The 27,226-nt window shown below is 39.1% G+C and overlaps 2 protein-coding genes across 3 annotated transcripts in view; both read left to right on the top strand.

Moving 5' to 3' along the window:
- The window catches only part of LOC134665895 (uncharacterized), a 286,141-nt gene that overhangs the window by 189,735 nt on the left and 69,180 nt on the right, over window positions 1-27,226 (top strand). The gene's annotated exons all lie outside the window — the stretch shown is intronic.
- LOC134665877 (GATA-binding factor C-like) overlaps window positions 1-27,226 on the top strand; it is a 106,029-nt gene that overhangs the window by 53,127 nt on the left and 25,676 nt on the right. Inside the window, exon 4 of one of the 2 annotated variants that reach the window (XM_063522905.1) lies at window positions 116-267. In XM_063522905.1, coding sequence (XP_063378975.1) covers window positions 116-267 — 152 coding nt within the window. The remainder of the gene's footprint in view (window positions 1-115; window positions 268-27,226) is intronic. The other variant, XM_063522906.1, reaches the window with a different exon arrangement.

Genomic DNA, 27,226 nt, shown 5'->3' with positions numbered 1-27,226 from the left:
AGAAACCCGCCCATTTGTGCTCGTGTACTTTTGGCAACGCTTTCTCAAATGTAGTAATTTTCCTGAATTTCCGTTACGTGTGTTATTGTAGTTAATGCTGTGTGTTGTATGGCAGAGGGTCGGGAGTGCGTCAACTGCGGCGCGACGAGCACGCCGCTGTGGCGGCGCGACGGCACTGGCCATTACCTCTGCAACGCGTGCGGCCTCTACTACAAGATGAACGGACAGAACAGACCCCTCATCAAGCCCAAGCGAAGATTGGTGAGTGTAAGAATCCGACCAATTTGTGTACTCGCCCTAACCAACCGAGCCTTAGGAATTCGACCCGCCGATTTCTACACGCAGATATGAACACCCATCATTAACTATTCATAAATCTCTGTAATCAAATTACGATTTGACTGCGACCTTACAAATTGAATGAAGTGTCGAGGATTTGCATTTCTATTAGGAACTCTAGCTGTATCAGACGAGCATCTCAGAAACTGCGTTTATCTTCGTACAATCGCGCTTATGTACAAGAAGGCGGTTCGAGCCGGCGGAATGGGTGATGTTTACTGTTACGGGACGCCAATAAAAAGGCGGGGCATGCACGCGGGCACGACAACGCATTAAACGCCACAAATTGGGCTCGTAAGAAGTTTAGCGTTTCGACGAAATCCGCCGAGGTTCGTCGCTCGCCTAGCTCCATGACCGCCATAAATCTTGCGGTTAGACTTCTAATCTGAGGTCGACGCATAAAGCCGAAACAATGCGACATTCGGCCGGCGGGCCGGCACGTCAGCCGCGCGGCTAACGACTGGCCCGTGCGCACAATTGTACAATTTACCTTAATACCCGCATCGCGGACATAAACTAGCGGAATGGTCGCTGCACGTTACATCATCCCCGTCATTCAAGCGGACCGACTCCCTCTGCTTCGACTCCCAACGACACTTTCAAACATTTTTTTGGCAATCTTGTACTTACTCGTCATGGCTCTTTAAACTACACCGCTTTGAACAAGGAACAACCAACCGCGTTTTGCGTTTTAATTTACATTCAACTATAAAATGTGAATTAAAAAAACGGTTTTATTCGGTTGGACGGTTGAGTCACGGCTACCCGGATGTCGGTGCGGGTATTTAAACTCAGTGTTCTGTAGAGAGGTACCGTTGAAGGCTTGGATGAGATTGAATTCTCACTCTTATTTTCGTTGTGGGAATTGCGAGACAATGTGCGTCCCGGTGAGATGCAGTGCAAAAGCTAATCCTGAAGCAATCTCGCGCGGGTTACTGAGCCCCTGCATGAACGTTTGAATGACTTCTTAAAGGCTTGATTCAATACTATCACAAAAATACTTTGTTTCACAAGGTACTATGTAATTGAATAAAATATACAACTAGTACATTGGAAACGGTAGATATGAATTGATACTAATTCTCTTTATGATAAAATTATTGTGGCTAGTACTACCTAACTTATAAGGGTGACCTTCACTAATTACGATAAAACTGAATTAAAAAACGTAAAAGATATCTAGCAGTATCGTTGCGTCAGTCGACACATGCTGACGAGAATTAATTAAAAGCCCAAAACTAGTACACGGCAATTAGCGGCTGCCATTATGCGGTGACCTTGTCCACACACCTAATTGGACAATGCAGCCAACTTAGAACAACAGAATCTACCCAATCTCATTTATTATGGTTACTCCAATTTTCATGCACTTGGCTCAATTGTAAAAGTTCCCACATTTCGACAATACAGATGGTTACGCGACACTTACATGCTTGTTGGGTAGTTATTTGTTGCACCTAATAAAATAATTATAATCTAATAAGATTATGTCCGCGTTAATTTGGTTTATAATATTTATGAGCTTCACGAGTAATTAGAAGTCGAAAGTAATTTAGAGAACAAGTAACAGGGTCTCATTTGAATATGTTCTTGTGGTTACATGTGAGGTACAAATTAAGTTTGGACATAGAGGACGCTCGCTCAATTTAAATAAATTAATAACTACAAAGTCACGACACTTTGTATAGCGGATGGGGTTGCCAATGAGTAGGAACATTATCGTTAACTCAAGCTCATTAGGAAGTAATTAAATTATTTATTTTGACAACGTCAAGCTTGTCGCCAAATATTCACATTAGGTAAGTACATGTCATACATTCATGGACAAATTTAGAGGAACGGACCTACTAATTTTGAAATAAAACTAAATTAAAACTAAGCTCATTTCAATACAATTTTGCGAGTTCTGGGGTTTTTCGGTTATAAATTATATGGAGTGGGAGACACCTTTCACCCTACCCTACGAGTTGAAAAATACTCTACGAGTAGGCACTGTAATCTAGTAATTAACCTTTTTTGCGTTCCTCTAAGTCTACATTTGTCCATGAGTAGGTAAGTATAGTTTAGGATACCTACGAAACCAGGCTAAAGAGTAGGTAATCTCTCATTCAAATAACCGTACAAATGACATGTATAAATGTCACATTAGAACATGTTCTTATTAAGATAATAAGGCGCGATCGCATGTTGATAGCCGTTACCGGTAGCTCTCACCGGCTAGTGCGAAATCTTCGGCGAGCCACTGGGCAATAAAACGCAGTACCGGGACCATAAAGCGAGGTATGCAATACGAGCTATGTCCTATAATATTTCTCCCGGGAGAAAAAGGAACGCGTGAGAACACTGGGAACACGTCCCAAGTTATATTTGTACAGCGAAAATGCCAGCTTCACTTGTAGATGGCCGGAGATAGCACTTGCCACGCTACTGGCCCGTTTCGGACCCGACTTTCAACTAGTGTAATATATAATGTTTGCGCTCATATTTTAATGACAATGTGCTTTTATTGTTATTGTGTTGATTTTAACATCCATAATTACTAAATAAGTACTTATGACTTAGGGCCTGTTTACACATTGATTAGTGTTAAGTGCGAGTTCATACATTTGCTAATAACGCATGTAACAATAGGGTATTTGACTGTAAAATTTAAAATAATTTAAAAAAAATATTTTACATCATGCATGAAATAAATTACCAGAAGATTAATAGAGAAACGTAAACAGTAGTCATTTTTAAACACTAGGTATTTCTATTTTAAGACCCGTATAAAACTATAAAGAGTAGGTAATTTGATCGTGACGTCACATGCTATTAGTGTTTCATATAAATTCCATAGTAACAAAATCGTTTTTACAGATAGAATAAAAAAACTGATTTGACTAGTAGTCAAATACCCTATTCTATGAACTCGCACTAATCACTAATCAAAGTGTAAACAGGGCCAAGCACGTTAGTGGCCTTATCAGTATGTAATGTTGCTCGTTCAAATTTTAGGAACTCGGGAGGTTGGAAATAAATCTTAATATTTAAAATACTACGCGTGGCGAAGCGGTCATGGAACTTTCCTATTTGGCATGCAGAGCCCCAACTAGTGCCAAATAAACTATCACAATAAGAATTCTGTAGCCTTAAACGTTGACGCAAGTCGGTCCCACACTGTCTGCCTGATTTATAATCGTTATGATGTCATTATTCATTGCTGAGAATTTTACTGTCAAATTTATTTTATGGGCGGAAACTTTCGATGTTTACATGACCAGTCTTTAGCTACTGCTCTGTTGTCGATTAGAATTGATCATGTCTAGATTATTAGCAATTCTAATTTCAGAACGTTTCTTACTTAAGGGCTGATTTAGATGGCGCGCGGACTCGCATGCGATTTTAGTTACATTGCGGACTGGTAGTTACGTCCAATTCAACCGACCGATCAAAAACCGCAATGTAATGAAACTCGCATGCGAGTTGTCGCATCGTCTAAATAGGGCTTAAGCCGTTATTCGGTATTTTCTTCGTCATAATTTGTTTAAGGTTTCTAAAATACTGGCCGGATTTTAAAACAAAAGAGTTCAGTGAGTAATTAAATAAAATTTGAATTTGGAACATGGTATTTATTTTAAATTTGGGAACCGTATTCGGTTGAGCGTGTTGTCTCGGTGGCCGGGACAAGACTCGCCGGCCATCGATCACCGCGCGCCGTCGAATAAATTCTGTTCATAGGTATGGTCCAAGTCATAGACTCCGCTCTACATTGTGTTAATAATGTTCTATTGAGGATATTTGTATATTTAAAAGGCCATGTAGGTAGGCGTTGAGAATTTCGTTAGCGTGTTAAGTAAAATTATCCGCTCATTAATTAAGTCGGTTATAATAAAGTCCCACTTGAAAATTGCTCTATTTGAGGAATACTTTTATGAAAATGACATAGGCCTTTTCTATATGTATTTGTATACTTATTACCTTAATATCCTCTAATTTTCTAATTAAGTCAACTTCCTCCACCTACCTATTGGCCATGATAACGAAACAAAATCGGTGACACTGAGGACACTTAATTTATTCCATTCTGCGTCTTTTGGCCGAACAACACAAACGTGTGAAGATATTATTCTTATATCAATATCACCGAGTAATTTATTGAATGAATATCGGTGGCTATTATGGCCCACACGAAAAGGCACAGGGACATTATAGGGCTCTTATTAGCACAGAGTGCTAAGTGACTCATATCATGTCAGTTGACTTAGCGGGGCGGTTCGAACGCACGTTTTGCGGTCACTGCTGTTATGGATTATGACCAGTTTGATGTGTTGATTTCGTGTAGTTTCTACTATGATCGATATTAGTAAATAATGTTGTTCTTATTCATTAATACGTCACGATTGTGATGGAAAAAATCGTGACGGAAAATATCGAATACATATGAAGGAGCAATCCGTTTGCTAAACTGACATGACAAAAAAGATTAGTTACAAAATAAAATAATTCTAAATGATGATGGGTACGTCGTTTGTTTTTGTTTTTAGAATTATGACGTTGGTTTTTTTCCCTTGGCATGGCCACCCCGCACAGTGAGTGACACGCGGCTAGCTCCGCGGGGTGCACTCGCATTTTTACCATTCTCGCACTTGCTTACCTGCCTGTGCCCGGTGCAATGCCGTGCTGCTGTCCGACTATAGTTTGAGAACATTCTCGGCAAGATATTCCTTGGTCTAAACAAGTTTAGTCCGTGAAACAGTAGGTACAAACTTAGGTCTTCACGAAGAAAATGTGTTTTGGGTCACGCGAGAAAAGCGTATTTTAATTCAGATTCACATTGACAATGAGTAAAATGCAAATATATACCTAAGTAATAGGTAATGGTTTATTTAGTATCATTATTTCAATTTTATCTATTTCAAAGCTGTGGGTGGGGTATTTTGCTGGAACCACTTAAGCCTGTTTTATAGCATTTCCATAAACACCGACCTTTTTTTCACCCACGGCCAGGCCAAAAGAAAAAAAAAAGGCTTTTGTCAACGCCTTGATTGATACGGTAACCTTCCCTTGTTTTAGCAATAACCCGAAGTCTTTAGTTTATTTTTTTCACCCTCGTCTCGTACGTTTTTATTTGCCACGTCGAACAGGTTTGACATATCACTAAATTTTGTAAGAAAAATTACAATTCTCAGCATTTTTATACCAGTGGCCGGGTAGCGAGAGGTGTTATAAATTTAAAATGTTTTTTTTCTGAGTCATCGTATAGAGAATTGAATGTTTTGTGTTGGTGTTTTTATAGTTCGGTGGTCTACCTGCCTAGGCGCCACGGTGACATTTACGGGAGGATATTGGGACAGTATTAATGTTCATATTAATAACAAGGAAACAGGCAACCAGGGACTTCATAAATTCTAATGATGGAGTGCAAAGAACTTGTTTTATTTACTTGTTAAAATATGGCTTGATGTTTCTTTATGTTCTTGGAACTGCTTTCGACTGCACTGGTGACCGTTTTTTGTCTGTTAGATTGCATCTATTGATATCGATAGTTAGTTTATTGATGTAGAGTGTTACCTTAGCAACAGGTCATTGAATAATTGATTGAATAAAGTGGAATATGTTTTTGAATGTGAAGCGAAGTGATGCAATAAAGCGTAAAGCTAAAGCGTAAAGTTTAAGTGTACCTTTCGGTACACATTAACTTTACGCGCTACTTAAGTACTTACTATGTATCTACTAGTGACTTACCTATTTCTATATTTACGTAACTATAACAATACTTTCAGTAGGTATTTAATTACATTGGCCAACAGATTTAATTACATTGACCAAATGCGTTTAGAAGCAGTCGTGCGAGTACTTGTTAAACTATTTACCAGCGGAGGTAAAATAGTTATTACATTAAATCGCCTTGTAATACTTAAGCCAAAGAAAACAACAAAAAATTGAACGGCGTTCGAAATCACCTTTATTAGCTTACCTAATCACCGTGTGATATTCGAATAGTTAATAGAATAGTGTAGGGCGGTAATCGAATCAGCTATCGATCGAGAGCGCTCGATTTCACGCGCCGAGGAGAATCGATTGCGATGCGTGCTCGAGAGCACGGGCTTAGCTATACACCGTCAAATTGGTATGTCAACTGTCTAAAGTGACGTTCGATGGTTTGAAGTGTAAGTAACACACACTATTTTGCAGAACACGTAACGTTTATTATGAGTTTTAGGCAAGTAGGTAGTGTAGATACAGTACAAGGTATTTAGGTCGATTCAGTCGGTTGGTACTAACTATTTAGTACAACCACCGTAGTTAGGATCGCGGGTTGTATTGGTTTGAATCGAATGAAAGTTATAAATGCAAATTAACTTCACATTAGGGAGAACATCTATAACATAATTGCAGCCTTCTCAAAAATTAAAATCGCTTGCATCAAAGAGGGCGCAAAAAGTCATTGAATAACAAATTATGCAAGCATATGTTACCGATATCAAATATTGAAGCTAGCTGATTAAATATGCTTATGATACGGTTGGCATTGTGGCGTCATTAGTCAGGGAGACAGCACCCGACAATTTGAGCTCGCCGCGTTGCCCGAACGCCTCGGTAATTGCTGGCTGCCACCTCGCACCGCTCCTTTTATTTATTTGTATTTATAAAGCATTCGAGTCCTAATTATATTGGCGGTGAGTACCGTGATTCGTGTAATGTTTTTCGGTGCAGTTGGTAGCGATGACGGGTTAATGACAGTCCGAGCTTCCTGCTATGTTAATTGTGAGGAAGTGGATAGACGCGGGCGCATCGCATTATTTATTAGATCGACTTTTGGTCGTGTTGCTTGCGCCACTCGGTAGCGACCACTTATCGCACTGTCAGTCGGATTCTCGAGCTCAGCCCGGATTATAACGTAATACGGTAGTGCTCGTCTCAAACGTTCGGGTTGCTTAATGCTTTTAATTGCTAAGTTTGGTTCGTAAGCTTAAAAAGGGCAAAAAATCCGCGGTCGATTGCTCTGTCAGTTTTAAAAATGCTTTTTAAATTGGACTGAGGATCGAGTCGACGGCAATTTTATCGTTCAATGAAAACATTCTACCTAATATGGTTCTTATTTAAGTTAGAAAACCATTCTCAAATTAACCTTGTATGTACTCACAAACATTCTTGTGGAGCTTAATATCCCTTAAAGGCTTAAACCCATGAAGGTGTTAAACCTAAAAAAATATCAAGCTCAATCTAATACATTGTAAACGCTTATAAAAACGGAGCTCCACATCTTTCTAGTCCGTTAATAACTTCACCATAGCACGCAGACATAAAATATAGAAGTGTTGATTGTACACGAACTTAAATCGAGAGCGGGCTGCAGCGTGCAATTTGAGCCTCTAAATCAGGGAGGACGTCTCGCTACCGATAAATAACCGGCCGCTGCGTGCGAGGCGATTAGTTAACAAGAGCTCATTGCAAGAAGCTCAACCACTGGCTAAGTTTTGCAAAAACTGGTTGATCAGGAAGAAAAGTTTACTATCCTCTGTGTAACCTCACTTCTTTGAGCTTTGAGTATAAACTATCGAATTTTGATAACAAAACTTCCGTGAGACACGTATTAAGGACGGGTCACTCACATATTAACGCAAGCTCCTGATGACACGACTCCTCGAAGTGAAACATGTCGAGTATTTTTCGACTTAAAATACGTGACCCGTTCTTAATATATCGAATTTTGGATACGATCTTATAACAAAACTGAGCTATAAAGATTATAAGGTATCCTTTGTTTTGGGTGTCTAATTGTCTATTCAAGGCACTCAAAGTCACCTTAGGGGTCATCCATTAATTACGTCACACGAATTTCTAGGTTTTTTGACCCCTCCCCCCCTCCTTGTCACACTTGGTCACATTTGACAAACCCTAAGTATTATTAATATTTTATCAAAATATTTTTGACGATATAAATATTAGTAATTTAATAACCCAAAACTGCTTAGGAAAAAAAATTAAACGAATAAAAACGATTATCGTTTTAAAAACTTGTTATTTAAATGTATAGCGAATAAAATAATTTAAATAAATTTTCGGTTACTGATGAAGTTAAAGTGACGTCACAAAGTTTGTGTCTCCCCCCTCCCCCATGTCACAATATGTCACATTTTCTTGACCCTCCCCCTAAACGTGTGATGTAATTAATGGATGACCCCTTATATGAGGTGTCAAAGTTAAACGCAAGCGTATATTAAAAGCGTGTATTCTACTATAGACTAAATTGGCAAGATTGCCAGACTTTAATTCCCCCGTGCGCTCTCCAACGGTATTCAGTAACGTGGGCAAGTTAGCAGCATTTTGTCAGCGTGTGTTATCGCCCACGCGAGCCGGCCCGGCCACTTCCGCGTCCGCGCTCCGCTAAATCTAACAGCTACTTGCACCCCAGTTAGATTCGTTTCCTATTGACGTCTAACTGGAATTGAATACATGGGATGCAACTGCATTTGCTTACTATTTAATCGATTTTTCAGTGGTAAATCAAATCCTTGTAATTTACGATTTTTAAAATCGACCAAGAATGGAGTCACTATTTTGTCACGATTTTGTTGTTGAATCTTAGTACTCGCTCCAGTTTTCCTAATAATTTGTATTGTAAGACTTAATAAGGCAACTAGTGATCTAAATATGAAAACGGCACCACAATCAATCAGTTATAAAGCCAAACTAACAGCAGTTAATCGTATCAATAACACTTCCATCGGATTAAGCTTGTTATACGCCTGAGAACACCCAAAAGAGAAGGCATAACAGAATGCTCGGTCAATCTGGGTAAACGTCCAAAGTTTGTCCAGCACAATTGACACGCAGGTCGCTGCATACATACATATGTATGCGACGCGATCGCATCCGATCAATGCGTAATTGACATCCGATTATACCCGCAGAATCGCACGAATCTCAAGATCACGCGCCGGCCGATAGCCTTATCCCCACGATCCACCTGAACCGTAATGAGCTTACGATTAACATAACACTCATCTAAATATGCAAACGCCTATGTTAACCCCTTTGTTATTGCTAAACTACCTTCACGATTTGTTAATGGTATTTATTGAGATATTAACATTATTATAGTGTTAGATAAAATTGATGACCAACAAAAACAAGTTTCAAAGTGTCTAACACCATACTATGTTCTCTAGAAGATGAACGGCTATGTATAGAGTGATCACATTGTACGATCGTGTTAAAGACCGGTTGGGCCGCCGTAACGAGCGTTTCGTATACAATAGACCTCTTAGCGTCATGTGGACGGACGTCAATCGCGGTAGACGTGGACGTCGCCCTGCCGGTGTGCGTCGGCCCTTATTGTGCTCTAACACTAACTATGTTACAATATAATATCTAGCTAGACTAGATTTTAAATCAATCACAACACGAGTATGTATATGCTGCTGTTCTTAATGTCAGGCCTATGTAAGATGCACTGAACTAGTAGGTGCATAAGTATTGTAACAATTGAAAGACAGTAGGTATTCTGTAAACTGCGGCAATTGAATAGAAACTTTAAATATATCACTCTCCAAGTGTAGGCGGTTTGTACCAAATTAGTTTCGATGGAACTACATAAACAGAACAGCAGCGCAATAAATTAATGCCCAGTTCTATTAAACTTCCATCGAGCGATAAACGATTATAAAAGCAATCATATACGAGACTCTGTTACATCAACTATGATAACAAAAAACACGGCGAGTCAGTTCGATTCGTATGAAAATAAAACATATCCAGGGGACTGACGTGCGTCCGCCGTCACTTAGCCGCGCTGGAATGATGTGACAGGCCTTGCCGAAACGAATTCCTTTTTATATTTTAAAAATTAAAAATAGAACAAAAAATAACCAACTTTCTGTATCTGTTCCATTGTGTTCACGTTTTGGAAAAATTTAAATGACCGAATGCTGGCCGCTTTTTTGGGAATCGGAATCTCGAATTCGGCGTTTAAATACATACAGTTTCGCGGTTTAGCGCCATGTTTTTTCCATTTTCTGCACATTTCGGCGCGCCGAATGCGACGCGACGGCAGATTTTGTGCGATTAAAGTCCGGGAGGTCGATAGGAGTAAGTTGTTAATGTTAACAATCTAAATCCTTCGTAAAACACCTTCAACTGGACTGCGAGCTTTTTGAGGGCCGTGCGAAGTATAAAGTCAATTGTTTGGACATTACCTCCTTGCTAGCCGGTTTCAACTGCGAACTGTTATCCTTCAAATCATATATATACTCACTTGGTATTTATGAAATATTATTACGTTTTTATACTGTATCGGTTTCATATTGATCATACGGCTTTTTTGCGATGGTCGGCATTTGAGAAGCCGAAGGGAATCGATTGAAGATATTTAGAGCGGCAATATGAATGTATTTATTCAGGGCTCAGGGCGGCCTCCGCCTAACAATGCTACGCTTGTCTCTGCCGCCACTTCGTGCAGGGCTGCCACCGCTGTATTACAATGTGACATATAAAATTAATTCCTTATGTATTTTCAAGTACACAATTCCTGAGTCAAATTCGTAAATCACGTTTGAATTCCATTTCACTGAATTGTGGTTCTATTTTAAATGTATTTTCATCTTAAAGCAACATCAAAGAGTTTTTACTAACTGTTGTTTATTTTTGAGATGATTTCAATCATAACTTGTTATAAATATATGTGGATTTCTGACAACCCTACGGGCTACTGTCGTGAATCAGGGCTGACACCGCGGCCCGGTGGTCCGCGCGTCACAGCACGCGCGTGCGCTGCGCCCGTTCGCATGTATTTCAGCCCTGCCAATTTACATACTATGAGTCTCTAAAAACAATTCCACAGCAAATGTATTTACTTACTTGAAGATTTTCTCAAAAAATACAATTTTTACATGTGAAATGATGATAGTAATAGAGTTAGACCAAGAAAAGTCTGCATCGATTTTGATAGCCCACGCAATGCAAGTGTTATTTTATTAAGCGTCAAACTTCTATGAAATTATGACGTATAAATAACACTTGCACTGCTTGGGCTATCAAAATCGCTGCAGACTTTTCTTGGTCTAACTCTATCTAATATTCAATTGTACACAGAAACGAAAAAAGTAGATTAATAAAATAAGCCTGTTAATTAAAAAAAAAGCCCGTGAATACTTTCTAGTCTCTACAGCAACGTGGAAAATCAAATTAAATGACATCCAAATTGGTTCAGCTATCTAGGGACATATAGCTTTTCCTAACTCTAATTATCCGCAGTATATCCACAATAAAGGTTCCCGATTGGATGCGTATTGTATTTTATTGAATTTGTTAAGAGCATAATACGTCTCGCTGTACGGCAAAGCGTTTTGCTCGTTTTGCGCGGTTTGCCATTGTGTTTACCGCTTTAACCATTGTTCGGGGGCCAAATAAATTGGGACGACGTCCTACACGGTGACAGGTATATTTGACTCGTCGATTTTGGCCGATAATTAATCCTTATTGTTAAATGAGGGCCCACCCTTGTTTACCAAAGTACCGGCCGTCTTTTAATAATTGCTAATTAAGTAATTACCAGTGTAAATTATTTTTTGTAATTAAACAAGGTACTAGAATTGCTAGATGATGTCATAAAATACGTGTAGTCCGATCGTGAGTAAATAACAATAAGTCAATCATAATTATGTTTTAATTAATTCAGATGTATTCCGCGGTTCACACGGTCCTCTATAGTTGCTACGGACAGGCCGGACTGACTATACATATGCATGCAAATAACACGACAGCCCGTCTATTAAGCCCAACATAGAAGGTATGAAAGTAATTAGTGAATTAAATGAAAGCTAATGAATTTGCTCATTAATTGAAACGAGGCAGTTATTTGTCGGACGCACGTCGCAAAAACTGTTAAAATGCAGTGAAATAGTGCAAAAAAGCTATTGGGTTTTCATGTTGAATGTCATTTCACGGTCACTTAGGGCTGGCAGAGGTTGCCTGTAATTAATTAGCCGGTTATATCGCTCCTCCTCTTATATATTAACGTTTTTGCCCAGAACTTACGCCGGGTAAGTAAAATTGTAAGTATTTATTTAATTTATGGACTTGTTAAGTTTAATCTAAATTCCTTTTAGATTGGTGTTAAAATGATTTTAAGTTGTTTGTAAATTCATTTGTTTTTAGACACTGTTTACTTTATGGTTCTTACCGCCTGTACTCGCTCTAATTATTTTTTACGGAGTTTCTTCAAGAATAGGTTTAGTTATATTAAATTTAACGGTCGTAATCATAGTAAACCACAGATGCATGACATAATATATGCAGACAGGAAAGATAATCCGTTCGTTACGGATTATGTACATAATTATCTTCTAATTATTCATAAAATCGCTATAGGCCGTTCCGTAATAAAGATATTATAATGTTTATAATAACCAGTCAGTATCCATTAAACATTAAAATGTCAGTAAGATATACTATACCTAACCACAATTTGGTTAGATTTGTCATAATTTAAACTGTAAATATGCCAGCCAAATGACAGCTGACCAGTAATTGAATATCGTGTTAGTTTTGGTCGATTTTATTGACTGTTATACAATACATATAATATTTACTGCGTTCTAGCAACCGTCGCAAACCAAAATGCCATCCACCTTAGGCGACCCGCGCACCTGTCCTGTTCTAAACCACGTCCAACCTAAGTAATGTTAGCAGCCATTAGTGAACCTATAAATGTCACTGGCCGGTAACAAACTTTTTGAAATTGGAATAAAATTATAGTGGTCACCGGTCTTGTGACGATATGTTAATCATAGAGTTCCTATGGCCACCTCCTGTCTCCATCATCAGATCAGCTCGATGGTAGGTACCATAATATTGCATTGTCATCCGATTTACACATGCATGCAAAATTTCAGCTCAATCGGAAACCGGGAAGTGAATCAAATTTAACTTGCAAGATTTGATAACACACAGACAGACAGAGACAACGGTTAGGTGAAACTAAAAAAATAAAAGCTTGTAAAAATCGATTCATGTTATAATTATAATGTTAGTAGTTAATATAAACTCAAGCGTAATACCTACTATGATAAAATATGTTAACTATTAGGTAAGTACCTACATCTTGTTAACATTAATAGCTTTAATGACAGAACTCAAAGGGTACGTAATTGAAAGGTGATGAAATGATTCATATCCCATCAAAATACGTTGATATTTTGCAATTAGGTTACTCAAACAGTGAGATTAATACATAATATATGAGAAAAAAATTTAGTTGTCATAGTTTCAAATATTGAAACTCTACGATTACCTGTAGGATAAGTAAGATTAATAATAATTACGAGTACCTAATATACAGGGTGATCAATCCAAATGGGTCAGTATGGAGAAGTCGGAAACTATAAGAGATAGCGAAATCTGTTCTTAGGAACCATGGCTTCGATTTTAGATTTAATAATAATGGCATTCAATTTTTTTTTAAATCTATCATACATAACCGGGATCCGAACCTGGTCAATATTCTTGTTGTTTGTTTGTATGGCAACTTTTAAACTATGCGTGATAGGTGGGGGGTGCTCGACCAAATATCATAGCGGGCCCCGAGACAAAACAAACTACATTTAAAAAAATTCAAAATGGCCGACTTTTTTATAATTTTTTCAAGTTGGTTCGAGCCCGCTGAGATTTGGCATGCGGCGAGCCTGGGGGCCCAAAATTACCATGTCAAAAATATTATTTTGAAAAAATGCAAAATGGCGGCGGTCACGGGAAAAGTCAAATTTCCAAGTAAGTTAAGCGAGCCCGAAAGGCGAGCTTCAGACCGGGAGGCCGAAGGCTAAAACGCGACTCCCAATAGGAAAAGTGTTGGGTTGGGTTTTAGCTCCAACTTCCCCCCTCGTGTGACGCTTCGGGCCTTCGGCCCTACGCGGAGCTCGGCCTTCGGCCTTTGCAGGCCTCGACGCTTCGCCGTTAGGCATTCGGTCCGCTGGCTTCACTCATCAAGACAGTTGACTTGGTAGAACGCTTGGAAGCACCGCATTCACGCAGCTCGGCCTTCGGCCTTCCGCCGGGGTCGACCTTCGGTCTCCCGGCCTGAAGCTCGCCCTGCGGGCTCGCTTAACCTACTTGGAAATTTGACTTTGCCCGTGTCCGCCGCCATATTGGATTTTTTCAAAAAAAAATTTTGACATGGTAATCTTGGTCCCCTAGGCTCGCCGCATGCCAAATCTCAGCGCGCTCGGACCAACTTGAAAAAATTAAAAAAAAAGTCGGCCATTTTGAATTTTTAGTGTTCCGTACAAAACTTTGTTTACGGAACACTTATGGGATCACTTCGGTCTTGCAAATCAGTTATATACGTTTTTCTCAGAGACCGTTTGACATAGATACCTAAAATTTGGAACAGTTATACCAACTACCACCACTCATATTGTAAATAAGTCAAAACTGCTTATTTCTTATTAAAGGGGGAAATTTAGGGGGTTGAGAGGGGTAGGCTGAAACTTTTTTCATTTGTAAGAATCGCGTGGGGTACCATTAGAAAGCTTGCAAAAAATTGAGTCGATGGACTGATTTTGACTTCATTTTAGACTGCAATAGTTTCGTCAAAAAATGCATTTAAAGTTGCAAGTTTTCATACAAAAATTTTCACCTCTGTCCTGGCGATTTTCGCGAAAACTATAGTTGACAGGCAGCTGACCAGTCAATACCCAACTTAAAGAAGCATGGAGACGGCGGGAAAATTATCAGCTTAACTTTATCTTTATTAGTTTTACAACTGCAGCTTGACCTTTGGTTGCTTAGGGCTAGCTAACTGATGCTTACACTGGTCAATTCATATTTAGCGAGAAACATCCTTAGTTAAAACTTTGGCATTGAAATTTATGACTTATGTCTTTGACACAAAGTTAAATCCTGCTTGCTTATTTTTGTGGGATATTAAATTTTATCTCAATAGCCTACTATAAGTATGAGAGACATCTACAAAATACGACCTTATTATATTGCAAATAAGTTTCAATTTCGAACGGGCTTTCCAACCAATGGACTAGGCATCTCAAAAATCTGAAAAATTCAAATTAAGAATTCCGTTCTTGACTGTCGTTGTGTTTTTTTTTCCACAATAGGACACACAGAGTTAGTAAGGCGTATAGAGATAATAAAGTCATTTAATATTTATGAACAGCTTTGGCCTCATGTATAGATTTTATTGAGAGTATCTGATTCGTCGAAACAATATACACAATATTCCTTTTCATTAAGTACCATTACATTTCTGTATTAATTGTATAATTATAATATCTATTAATTATATTCAGTACTTATGTATATTTTTGAACGGATCGGTGAGCAACAAGATTCAGGGCTATAACCGCGAAAATAGAAGTTCGCAAATTGCGAGCATTTTTCTCTGTTACGCCTTCATTGGAGTAAAAGAGAAAGATCCCCGCAAATTGCGAATTTCGGTTTTCGCGGTAGCCCCTCAGTCCTGTTACGAGAAAATAATTTTGGAAGACATTAATAGTATATGACAGTTAAATATCACAGTTTTTAGAAACAAAGGTAAAATTGACGAAATATTTAAAGTAAGCCGATCTTGTTTTTTAGCAGTTCTAATTAATATTAAAGTCTATATATATGTCATAAAAAAATAATGAGTTCTAAATTCAAATTGAAGGAGTATACATTTAAGGTAATGAGTTGTAAATTCAAATTGAAGGAGTATACATGTAAGGTATTATAGGCCAAGCGTCTATATTCCGTGCTCTTATAACCCGGCAACCTTCAAATCAAGAGTGAACAGGCACCTTCTGGGCGAGCTCGCTCCATCGTAGGCCACGTCTACGCCTCGGCTAGTCTGTGGCCATGAGTAAACCCATGCATAATAAAAAAAAAAAAAAAGCGCGCACCACGATTTTAATTTTTGCGACACGATTTTAGAATCGCGCTGTAATATATCGCAGAAAATTCACTGCGCGCACTGCGATGAAAAACTCGACGATTTGTTCATTCTCAACATGGATTTCGTACCAGACGCTTGTCATGCATGTGTCTTTAATATGCGATTGACTTTGAGCATTTATAACACAAAGGTGATCCCCGTCTATTTCCATAATTAAATGATCAACATCTAGCGTCTCATCTAGCGAGATGCAGGTGCCGAGATGTTGGGGTTTGGAGAGCGAAATGCCGACTGAGGTCCGGCCGGGATGCGATTTTATTATCATAGTGCGCGCGGGGCCATACAACTCCGCATGCTGCAATTCACTTTGCGACAATCGCGTCGCGAACAATCGCGGAAAAATGTGACAAATCACAATTTTAAAATCGCTGCGATTTTTTTGTCGCATATGCGCGCACTAACATATAAACACATACGTTCCATTTCTGCGACAAAATTATCGCAGGAGAAAAAATCGTGGTGCGCGCTTGGCCTTACTCTACATTATTATAATACATCAAGCATTCGCGAGATGCTCGACTTCGGTATTCAAACACAAAGCAATTACAAGAATCTAACTAAATGCAAAGGCCGAAGGAGCGATTCGAAGATCCGAAGCGTCCGACAGACGCGCGCCTCCCGTAACTTTTCCAAGTATTTTTAAGTACAAGTGTCTAAGTCGCAAGATCCAAAGGCTGAAGTCGCATTGGGCCGAAAGCCCGAAGCATCCAGGAGGTCAGTTCTAAACACAGGTAATTAATACAAGTGTCTAAATGCGAAGGCCGGAGGCCGAGCTCCGCGTAGCGCCGAAGGCCCGAAGCCTGCAAGATGTCAGTGGTTAAACACAGAACTGACAGCCTGGACGCTTCGGGCCTTCGGCCCTACGCGGAGCTCGACCTTCGGCCTTCGCATTTAGATACTTATACTATTGTTCTGTGTTTAAGTACTAACATCCTGGACGCTTCGGGCCTTCGGCCCTACGCGGAGCTCGGCCTTCGGCTTTCGCATTTAGACACTTGTACTATTGTTCTGTGTTAAAGCACTGACATCCTGGACGCTTCGGGCCTTCGGGCTACGCGGAGGTCGGCCTTTGGCCTTCACATTTAGACACTTGTACTATTGCTCTGTGCTAAAGTGATGACATTTTGCTAAAGCTCGGCTTTCGGCCTTCGCACTTAGACACTTTGTACTATTGTTCTGTGTGTGTAGTTGAATACGGTATCCTAAAAAAAGGCAAACAACCTCTGTAAAATGTAACGATGCGAGCGGTACGGCTACCATCAGTTTGGCATTGACATAAACGCTACCGTGGGCGTGAACGTAATTTACTTTCTATGCATCTCGCTCGTACTGACATATGAGTGCGAAAGAGATATACCTATAGGAAGTAAATTACGTTCACGATATCATTCATGTCAATGCCAAACTGATGGTAGCCGTACGGAACACTAAATGCCTCGAGCTATCTCGGGCTTGGCCAAATTATTTTAAATGTAGTTTGTTTTGTCTCGGGGCCCGCTATGATATTTGGTCGAGCACCCCCCACCTATCACGCATAGTTTAAAAGTTGCCATACAAACAAACAACAAGAATATTGACCAGGTTCGGATCCCGGTTATGTACGAGTATGATAGATTTAAAAAAAATTTGAATGCCATTATTATTAAATCTAAAATCGAAGCCATGGTTCCTAAGAACAGATTTCGCTATCTCTCATAGTTTCTGACTTCTCCATACTGACCCATTTGGATTGATCACCCATGAAAAAATTTACCCAGTAGTACCCAGAAACGTCAATAAGGAATAATTGTAATTAAGTTATCCGACTAAGTAATCTAGTATTTTATCAGTTTAATACCGACATAATACCTGTTTGATAGAAATTTTATGCCGAAGTTAATATAAGTTAAAGGCTTATTGTAAAGTAGGCTAAAACATATTTGACTAAATCAAAGGATAGGTTAGGTATGATTGTCCCATAACGCAAAACTAAAATAGCTTTACTTGTTAACATTATATTATATTTTTCATATCAGCAACGTCCTAGCCGTAAATCTTCTCAAGACGCAGTCAACCTATTCGGGCGCATACTAACATCCATGTTATTTTACACTCTTTAAACCATTAAATGATAATTTATCTTAAATAAATAGATAATAAACGTCGGCATGATGAAGGGAGCCAGAAGAGCATGAGGAGCTGTCAAGTCGGCTAGCGGTCCGACTACTGTCCGACAGACCCGCGGGGTGCGTGATCTTTAGTAGCCTATCAAAAAAATAGTACAAGTATTTCGCTAAGTAATTTCTATTCTAACTGTCGGTGTTCTTTGACGTGATGCCATTTCGAAGAGGTTAGGTTATACTGAGCTTATCTTTTGTTTTTGCTACCTATGTTTTTTTTGTTAGCCTGTATATGATTATTTGATGTGTATTTTTCGACTGAGATAACTCATTTCAATTATATTAGTCGGTGTTTACATTTAATTAACGGTTTGTCAGTGTCCGAGCGTAATGTATGTGTGGTTTATTTCTCATTTAATTAAAAACAACAAGACATAGCAAATAAAAATGAAATACGTATCACGTAATATGTATTAATAAACTATAAAAACGGACGGTCACTCTATGACAAGCCACGGACCCGACTTGACGTGACATGATGTTTAATGCTTGTCTATGCTCCGAGCAGACAGCTCGGCTCTACTGTGAGCTTCTACACGAGTGTGTTCAGTGTTCACATTCCACAAAGACGTTCCCAGAAGTCTCATTAAGCGGACGTGCCACCAACCTCATATTACCCCGCGCAATTAATTTGCAAGAACGAGAACCCCGTTTAATGATCTTGTCTCACCCTTCATCGACGCTTATCATTTCTCGTTAAAAAAATGATCCAATTAAACGGACTCGCGAAGCTTCAATAAGTTACCGAAAGCCAGTTAAAAATCTCGCGCACACCCATTGTAATAACGCATGCGCTCACAATATTAAATTTTAACAAGGTATTAATTAAAAAAACTAAAGCGAAATATCTTTAAATTTTCTCAGGGCGCGCACGGCCCCCTCGCGTTATTTTATTTTTAATTCATTTTATTCGGCGTTGGCCGAGCGCGCCGGTACGCCCACCGGTGATTTAAAATTTTGATTTATTGACGCGCGCAGCCAGCGCGGGAGAGCTGCGCGGAGCGTGCGTGCAGTAATTATAAATATGACGCGGTGCTAAACTGACCCGCGACCCGCGGCCGCGGGGTCACCGCGTTACCACTATCGGCGCATTTGCAATTTCGCACTCCTGCGTACGACCAATAATTCTAACTGCGTGTTTATTCATTATTTCGACGGCTCGAAGTATGTACGAGTATAAACAGCCGTGAGAAAATAAGCAAGTGTACCTGAACATCAGATAAAACTATACTATACTATACTATAAAATATAGATATGTTTAGTTACGGGGCAAGATAGAGCAAAAACCGTATGAAAATTGTATAAACTAGATAAACCTTAATTGATTTATGGATTTCAATGCTCAGTATATCCTTAGTTCTTAACAGGCAAAGATTTCCGCCCTATAGCGAAAATTCTAGGGAATGAAACGACAATGAGACGATGGGTTCGTGGTCAGCGCGTGGTTAATAGAGGAAAATAAGTTCAAAGAACTCTAACATATTCTAACTTTCCTTGTAACTATGCAATTTTCAACATTGTAAAGGTGTAGTCACCTGTATAAAACGCTTTGCTGTGCAAGATTGCTGCTGACCTCCCCTAGATCTACCTACTTAATAAGGAATTTTCAATATGCTCGATATAAAGTGTCCTACAAAGTAGGCAATCGATTTATGGTTAGCAGAGCCTCCTAATTTATGGATTAACGACTAATTGAAAACGGCCCCAAGTAATTTCAATAATTGTAGTATTAACGAATGTCTCCAGCATGTTAAGTGTATCAGCAGCTGCCGTATTTACGACTTCCCCGGCGCGGGCGCAGCTTTACTATGGGACCATTCACTTGCACTGTTTTATGCACCTGTTGTATGTGATTAATTGGTAAGGCGTTCGTGGCCGCGGTGTCATAATAATAGTACCATGGTCTAGAAACTCTAGACGATAATTGAAAGTCTAAATTAAAACTACAAATAAATTTTCTTGTTAGTTTAGTCACGTCATTTAACAACCAGCATATTATGTCCTCTAAATATTTTATAATGCTTACGCGCACGTATGGACAATTTTTTCGCTACAGGAAGCTAGTTCACAATATAACGACATGTAAAAAATATTCAATAACGTCATGCTAGTAAACAGATTCCGGATATTCAGGAATTCCAATTACCGTCCCAACGAGCACAGTATCCATGCATAAAATGATATAATGAGCACAGCATATCACGTGACACAAAGAGGCATATTCAGATATTATTAAAGTATCATTTGCAATTTGAATTCAACGTCCTTCCATTAATGTGAGTGCAAGCGCGTGACGCACTGAGCTTCTAATGAAATTTATTGTATAAAATATTATTTTAAATATTTGAATTTGCTTCTGGCACGCCTGAGTATCGCGAGGCCGCTGAGCAGGGGCTCTAGATTATCAACAAAACTTTTTCACTTGGTGATAAACTAGTATAATTGGACCCCTAATCGGAGGCTAGATTTATGTAGGTAACTTATACTGGTTTATAGCAACGATGCGTTCGGTATGTCGCGAATAACAACCCCGTAGCCGTGTTGCCATTCAATGCAAATTCACACGTTATAAGAAGCGATTCGAGACAGAATTACCAACGTTTAGTCGCCCTCGGGTCATAATTTTAAGTTACTTTATAATTTTACCGAACTCACGCCTCGTTTCTGTTATTTAGGGGCCCTTTTTCCGTAAATTGTAGGGACAAAGCGGAGTACCTACCAAGCACCTGTCGGGGAAAAAACTTGAGACAACGCTACGAATTAAACGTACGCTCGGGGCCGCGGTGGGTGAGGTTACAACCCTTATGTTGTAGGCTGTTGTTTATTTATGCGATAGAAACCTTTTATGCCTGCGTTAATCACGGATTTTATTGTCAACCTGTGTCTAAACTAAAAATGAAACCTATAAACCGCGTTTATTGACTGCAGCGCGTTGCTGTCTTTTGTTGACCATATGTATCGTATTATCAAAGAGAATTTGAAATAGTGGAATATTGTTAAAGTGAATTGTGTAGTCAGTACATTTACTGCCATCTTTCGACACAAGATTAACACTTTTAGAACGCCATTTGACTTTGATCCTTATTTTTTCACGGATATGTGTTAAATTTGTTAAATGTCAAAAAGTATCGCCATCTACTCGAGAGTAGGCCAAAGGCGAGGCGCCATCGCTCGACAAGATGGCACATACCTTTGGCCTATTGTCGATTAGATGGCGATACTAATGCGTGTGAGTGTTCAGATACCGATACACTAAAAACTAATACCTAATAATCACACGGCAAAAATAAAACATGATTCAATAGGATATTAATAAGAAGGATGATCATCGGAAAAGATGTATGAATATGTAGTTTAACTAGAATACTTAGATCTCGATGCGATGATGCATGCGCGCGCGGTTTCATCGATCACCGTCTGCGCAGCCTAGCGCTCCAATTATCTGCTTGTCAAAGATATACAATAGTAGCTCGGTCATTTTACGGAAATTTAGTCTACTTCATTACCGTGACCGTTATTATTTACGTTTTTTAATAATTTCTAATACTTAAATTAAAATTCCAATTTATTGAGATGCGGTCAGTTATGAAACGGCCGAAACGTTAAACCAACATAAATCTTTCAAAAGACGATTTTTATTAATTTAATTTTACATTTGCATACTTATATCGATTAAAAACAGTTTCTGTTAAGATATGAAATGGAATGTGTAAAAACCGTCTGTAAATCAGAAACTATGAAAGTAATTTGCCTGTAAGTACGCATGTTCTTTATAAAAAAAAACATAAAATAGACGCTTTCGCAAACTATGAAAAATAATTGGCAATCAGTCGTGCTCATAACCTACTGGAAGTTTCCAATAATGAAAAAAACGGCATAAATATCCCTAACTGTTAATTATAACACACTTATTTGAATATAAACTTAATTTATGATGCATTTGAGTACTGCATACCTTATAGGTAACAATCATCGCTTGAGTTATTCCACGATTTCCACCAGTTTGCTCACACACAGTACCTACTTGGCTCAGTACAAGCAAGCAAATCTGCGAACTGTCAAATTTCGCTTCTTATTTAAATCGTTATAAATATTCAGAATGGTTCAAACAGTAAATTGTGGATTTTTCACAAAATTTTCGACGTCTGAAAATAAAAAAAAAAAATCAATGCAGAAATGCACTCCTGCATTTAGCACTGATAAAGATACAGTAAGCAGCAGAAGTTGCTATTATCTTAACAAGAAAGTAGCGTCAAGATAATTTTGAACACCAGGCCCGCTTAGCAACTTCTGCTGCTGTCTGTATGTAGTAATTTGCCACTAAAACTGAGAGTATAAATAAACATCTTATTTCAGTTTGATGAAGTCAGCGTACTAATAAAGATGTTTTAACTGTGTAGCTTCGTATCGCGACACGATACCAGTGGCTCCATCCATCAACGTCCCGGCGAACTAATTGCTATGTAGTCCGCATTATTGATTTTTTTATTCACTTTTATTGCATTTATGAATCCGCTTTTATCTACCAGTGACAATAGAATAGTGAAGTAGCCTTAATGGTTTAGCTTGTGGTGTTTTTACAAGCTTTTATTTTACTTAGGTACGTAAGTTGGATCAACATTGTAACATTGAGCTAGTTGGATTATGGAGTTCGAAAGTTATTAAGATACAATTTTATAGAACATGGGAATTATTTAGGTCCGTCCCTATAGAATAGTCTCTCCGTCGGCACTAAAACTAAATTTTATAAGTCCTTTCGTTTAGATACCTGTTTTAATAGCGGCAGCAAAAAAGCTAAAAAATGACTATCTCAAGTCCTTGAAGATGTCAATGACCTTTCGCAACCATGCGTTCAAAAAACATTCCAAATTCAAACATTTCCCGAATTCCTTCTAAGTTTAGGTCGGTTCATGAATTACTCGTCGGCGTGACGTCGGCGTGTTGATTACGAGTCGAATGTACGTCGATGGTAATCTCGTACGAGCGGCTGGCGGTTTGATGTGTCAATCGCGCCGTCGATCGGTATCGCCCGATAGCTCCTATTGGGCAACCGCCACGCTTTGTTATCCTAACGGATTTATAAAATTCGACGGCCCATGAACCGAAATCGAACGGACAATACCGACTTTCTTATTGCTGTCAGAGTTGACGTTTCATGATTCGATGTCCAATTCGCAATCGAACTAGTCGCTATAGATACTTAAGTTTTATTATCATAAAAAGCGAGGTCCGAAATCGCCACTTACTTTTTAGCTGCTCGAAATTCCGATGCCAAAAATGTTTATCTTGTTTCTTTGATACGGTGCTCAAGTGGGGGCGACAACCGCACACAAATAAATCGTTGAACGAATTTCCCAACATGGCTTCCGCGGGGAGGGGCGGTGCATCTTCCGTGGAAACTGAAAAATTACGAGCCTCTCCTTTGTTTTTATGATCGCCCCAACAATACACCGGTCGGTGATAAAGTCGAGTCGATCGACAAAAGCCGATGCAGCATTTTAGATTTTTTTGTTTTTAGTAAACGAGACTCAGTTTATGTCAGCTGTGGCTTTAATATATGTGAGAAATATCACGTTCTTAGCCTGAACAGATGTATTCTGCCTTTTAGTTAGTTAAAAAAAACTTAGTTTTTGTAAGAATCTACCAAGGAATCAACTGATACCACTACGCTTTAGTTGACCCTTGCTCTATTCTAAGAGCCTCCCGCAATAACTAACCCCTTTATACCTAAATGACACACACACACGCCGCAACACCACTACATAGCCGCGTTCCTGAAACAAGTGTGGTGTGAGTGAACACGATGAAAATCTTTATTTTCACGCTCTATCTCTCTTTATCTAATCGCTCTGGCCAGATAAGGACGGAGTGCCGGAAAAACTGGTGCGGGGCGAGGGGTAAAGGCTACATCGATTCCGCGCTTTCACTGCTAGGGGCCGTGTAAACCTTTAAAAACAGCGCGTTTGCTGTGCGATTGTCATCTCTAAACTTAAACGAGTAAGAGGCAAATTTGGATGGAGAAATCGCTCTGGTAAATGGATTGCCTCCCCCTTGGGGGTTCTCGTAGTGGGATCTAGATGGCGTAGATAATGCTGATAGTCGCCGCGGTGTGCGTGGCGACGTGAATGTCGCATCGCTGTGTGCGTGACGGTGGCTCTGTGTTCCCAGCTATAAGTCTACAATGGTTCATCTAGCTATGTAGTAGCATAGAGAGGTGCTTCCGGGTAGGTTAAATTTTGCTTGTGTTTGCGAATATATGAGGGGATGTCGGTAACCATCCCTTTTTGCAATATAATTTTATGTTTAGGTGTAGATAGGTAGATAGATTAGGGAAGACGGAGGCTGTGATTTGATTAGATTAGGAGGTGTTTGCCGAGGGCCGGGGGAGATAAGGCTGATTGGATCGCGGGGAGGGCCGGCTTTATGGAAATATGTTTTTAATGTGGGTGCTTTATTGAATTAGTCGAATTTGTATTAAGTGACGTGTGATAATCTGCTTGTGTGTTCGGCGCTGATAAAGTTTGTAAATAAATTATTATGCGTTAAATACACTTAACAAAATGTAGGTTCTTGGAGAGGGGCTGAAACAGTGAAACATATGTTGATATTGATTCTGCCTGACTGACTTTATTTGTGTTAGTATTAAATATAGGTTGGGTTTTTTTAAATTGATATTTAATCAACACATATCATGTCGACCTAATTATGTCGTTCGGCGACATCAATGATGTGTTTTTCGAAAAGTCCTTTGTACCTGACAATGACAACCGTTTATCTGATTCCCGTCCATTGCAGAGGCACGTAAACTGTCCACTTTATAGGGTCGTGTGTCTATTATAATCCCTACATCGGTCCTCACCAACAAAGACCTGTTTTTGTTCCTGTCATCCAACAAAGCAGCCCCTTGATATTGTCGCCGCGCCTCTTTTGAGTTTACACAACACTGAAAATTAGAGTACCGATGTCACAATATGCACTGAATTTATCTGTTTGTTTGAATTAGATCTCTGCCGGTATGTTTTGTAGTTGATGTGTTTTTTAGACATCGATCCTAGGATGTTGACAGTGAAACGGGTTTAACAATTAATAACCCTCTTCGGCAGGACAAGTGCGCGCATACTCGGCATTCTTTACCTAGATGCCCGCAACGATTTCGGACCGAATACGACTTGCGCACCGAGCCTCCAATAACGAATGACCCAAATAAAAAATAATCTCTGTCGTAAAATTTACGAGTTTTCCAGCCATTTCAGCGTTTGAGGAGAGAAAGTAATTCGCTCATAAAATTACGAGTAAACAGCCGTTTTTCCACGGAAATAAAACCGCCCCTCGCGCCGGTTGACTCCTGTAATCGGCTTAGTACCCTCTCTGATTTACCGGGCTCCCCCGGGTCGGATGATGCACACCCCCGTTATAACTTGATGAGAATCCTTATCTCCAGATTATAAAATCGGTTTCGGGTAATTGAGTCGTAAAATCTAGACCTAATTTCTACATTATCTGATTCATTGCGAATAAAACGAAAATTATTATAACCTCCCCAAAATGTACCATGTAAAGTTTAGAGTGACTTCAATAGTCTACTCGATTAACTCTGGAGAAAAAGTGACAGTGGTCGGATCGGCTAATATGGAGACCTCTAATCTTATTCCGACACAAAGGAGCTGCCATGACGCGGCGAATATTAACGCGAACCATTTAATATTTCGATATTCCAATATGAAGCTATTTCGTCTGTGTCTACGATACGTAGGTACTTTATGATCACGACTTCGTTTTAATGATTTTTTTTGTTTATGTACTAGGAATTTATAATTATTGTATTTTATTATTTTACCTACAGATAAACTTAATATTAAGTACCTAATGTGTTTTTTATACAGTCATAAAGTGTTATTTTCAGTAGGTATAACAACACAAGAGACAACTTATGTTGTTTCTGAAATTTAAATATTATGAGTTACTTTATTTATTGCTCTCGTCATCCTTTATGTGTATCCAAAATTCTTATAGTTATTGCTATTTGTCCATATTAAATTGTCTTTCACCTGTTATTGTTAGATCCTTTCGCATTTTCTCAAAGGTTGGCTGGAAGAGATCCCTTTTAGGGATAAGTTTTCATTTGTACATAACATTTTTGTTTTGTTGTGTCCGGCTGTGTATAAACCAGTTTAATGTGCAATAAAGTGATATACATACTCGTACCGTCGGCCTAAGTAGCAAACCTTGTAACTCCATTTCAAGGAAGTTAGTAATTGCTACCTTGGATAACAATACTTATTGTCGCAAATCTCGTAACTCCCCCGGAGGAGTTACCTGACTGCCGACGATACATACATGAGTTACTACTGTAACTCATGTATGTATCGTCGGCAGTCAGGCAGCAGCAGTGTGGATATCTTGCATACCTAATTTAGCCTAAAATGCGGAGCAATCTTATGGTATATATTGAAGTTAACAGTGATCTATACTTCGGCAGTAAAGTACCTACATACCTGTACTGACAGCGCAAGACGGTGTCCTGAATAATTCCCGTGATGCTTTACGACCTCAATGCTTTTTGTCCGATAAAATGACATGACAAATTAATGGATTTATTATGAGTTGGATTGAGCTCGTTTTATTTTCGTGTCCGTTTGGGACGAATGCATTTTTAATTGAGTGAGGCACTTTTGTGGACTGTATAAAACGGCCACCGCATGCCGTGGTGGCGTGGATATTTTTTATTTGATTGACGGGTAGTAATGGGCAGGTGTAAGAGTCGGCGATAGCTACCTCGCTTTTTAGAATCGATGT

The sequence above is a fragment of the Cydia fagiglandana genome, chromosome 7, assembly GCF_963556715.1.
Source record: "Cydia fagiglandana chromosome 7, ilCydFagi1.1, whole genome shotgun sequence".
Taxonomy (NCBI): Eukaryota; Metazoa; Arthropoda; class Insecta; order Lepidoptera; family Tortricidae; genus Cydia; species Cydia fagiglandana.
This window is presented reverse-complemented; position numbering and strand designations above follow the sequence as displayed.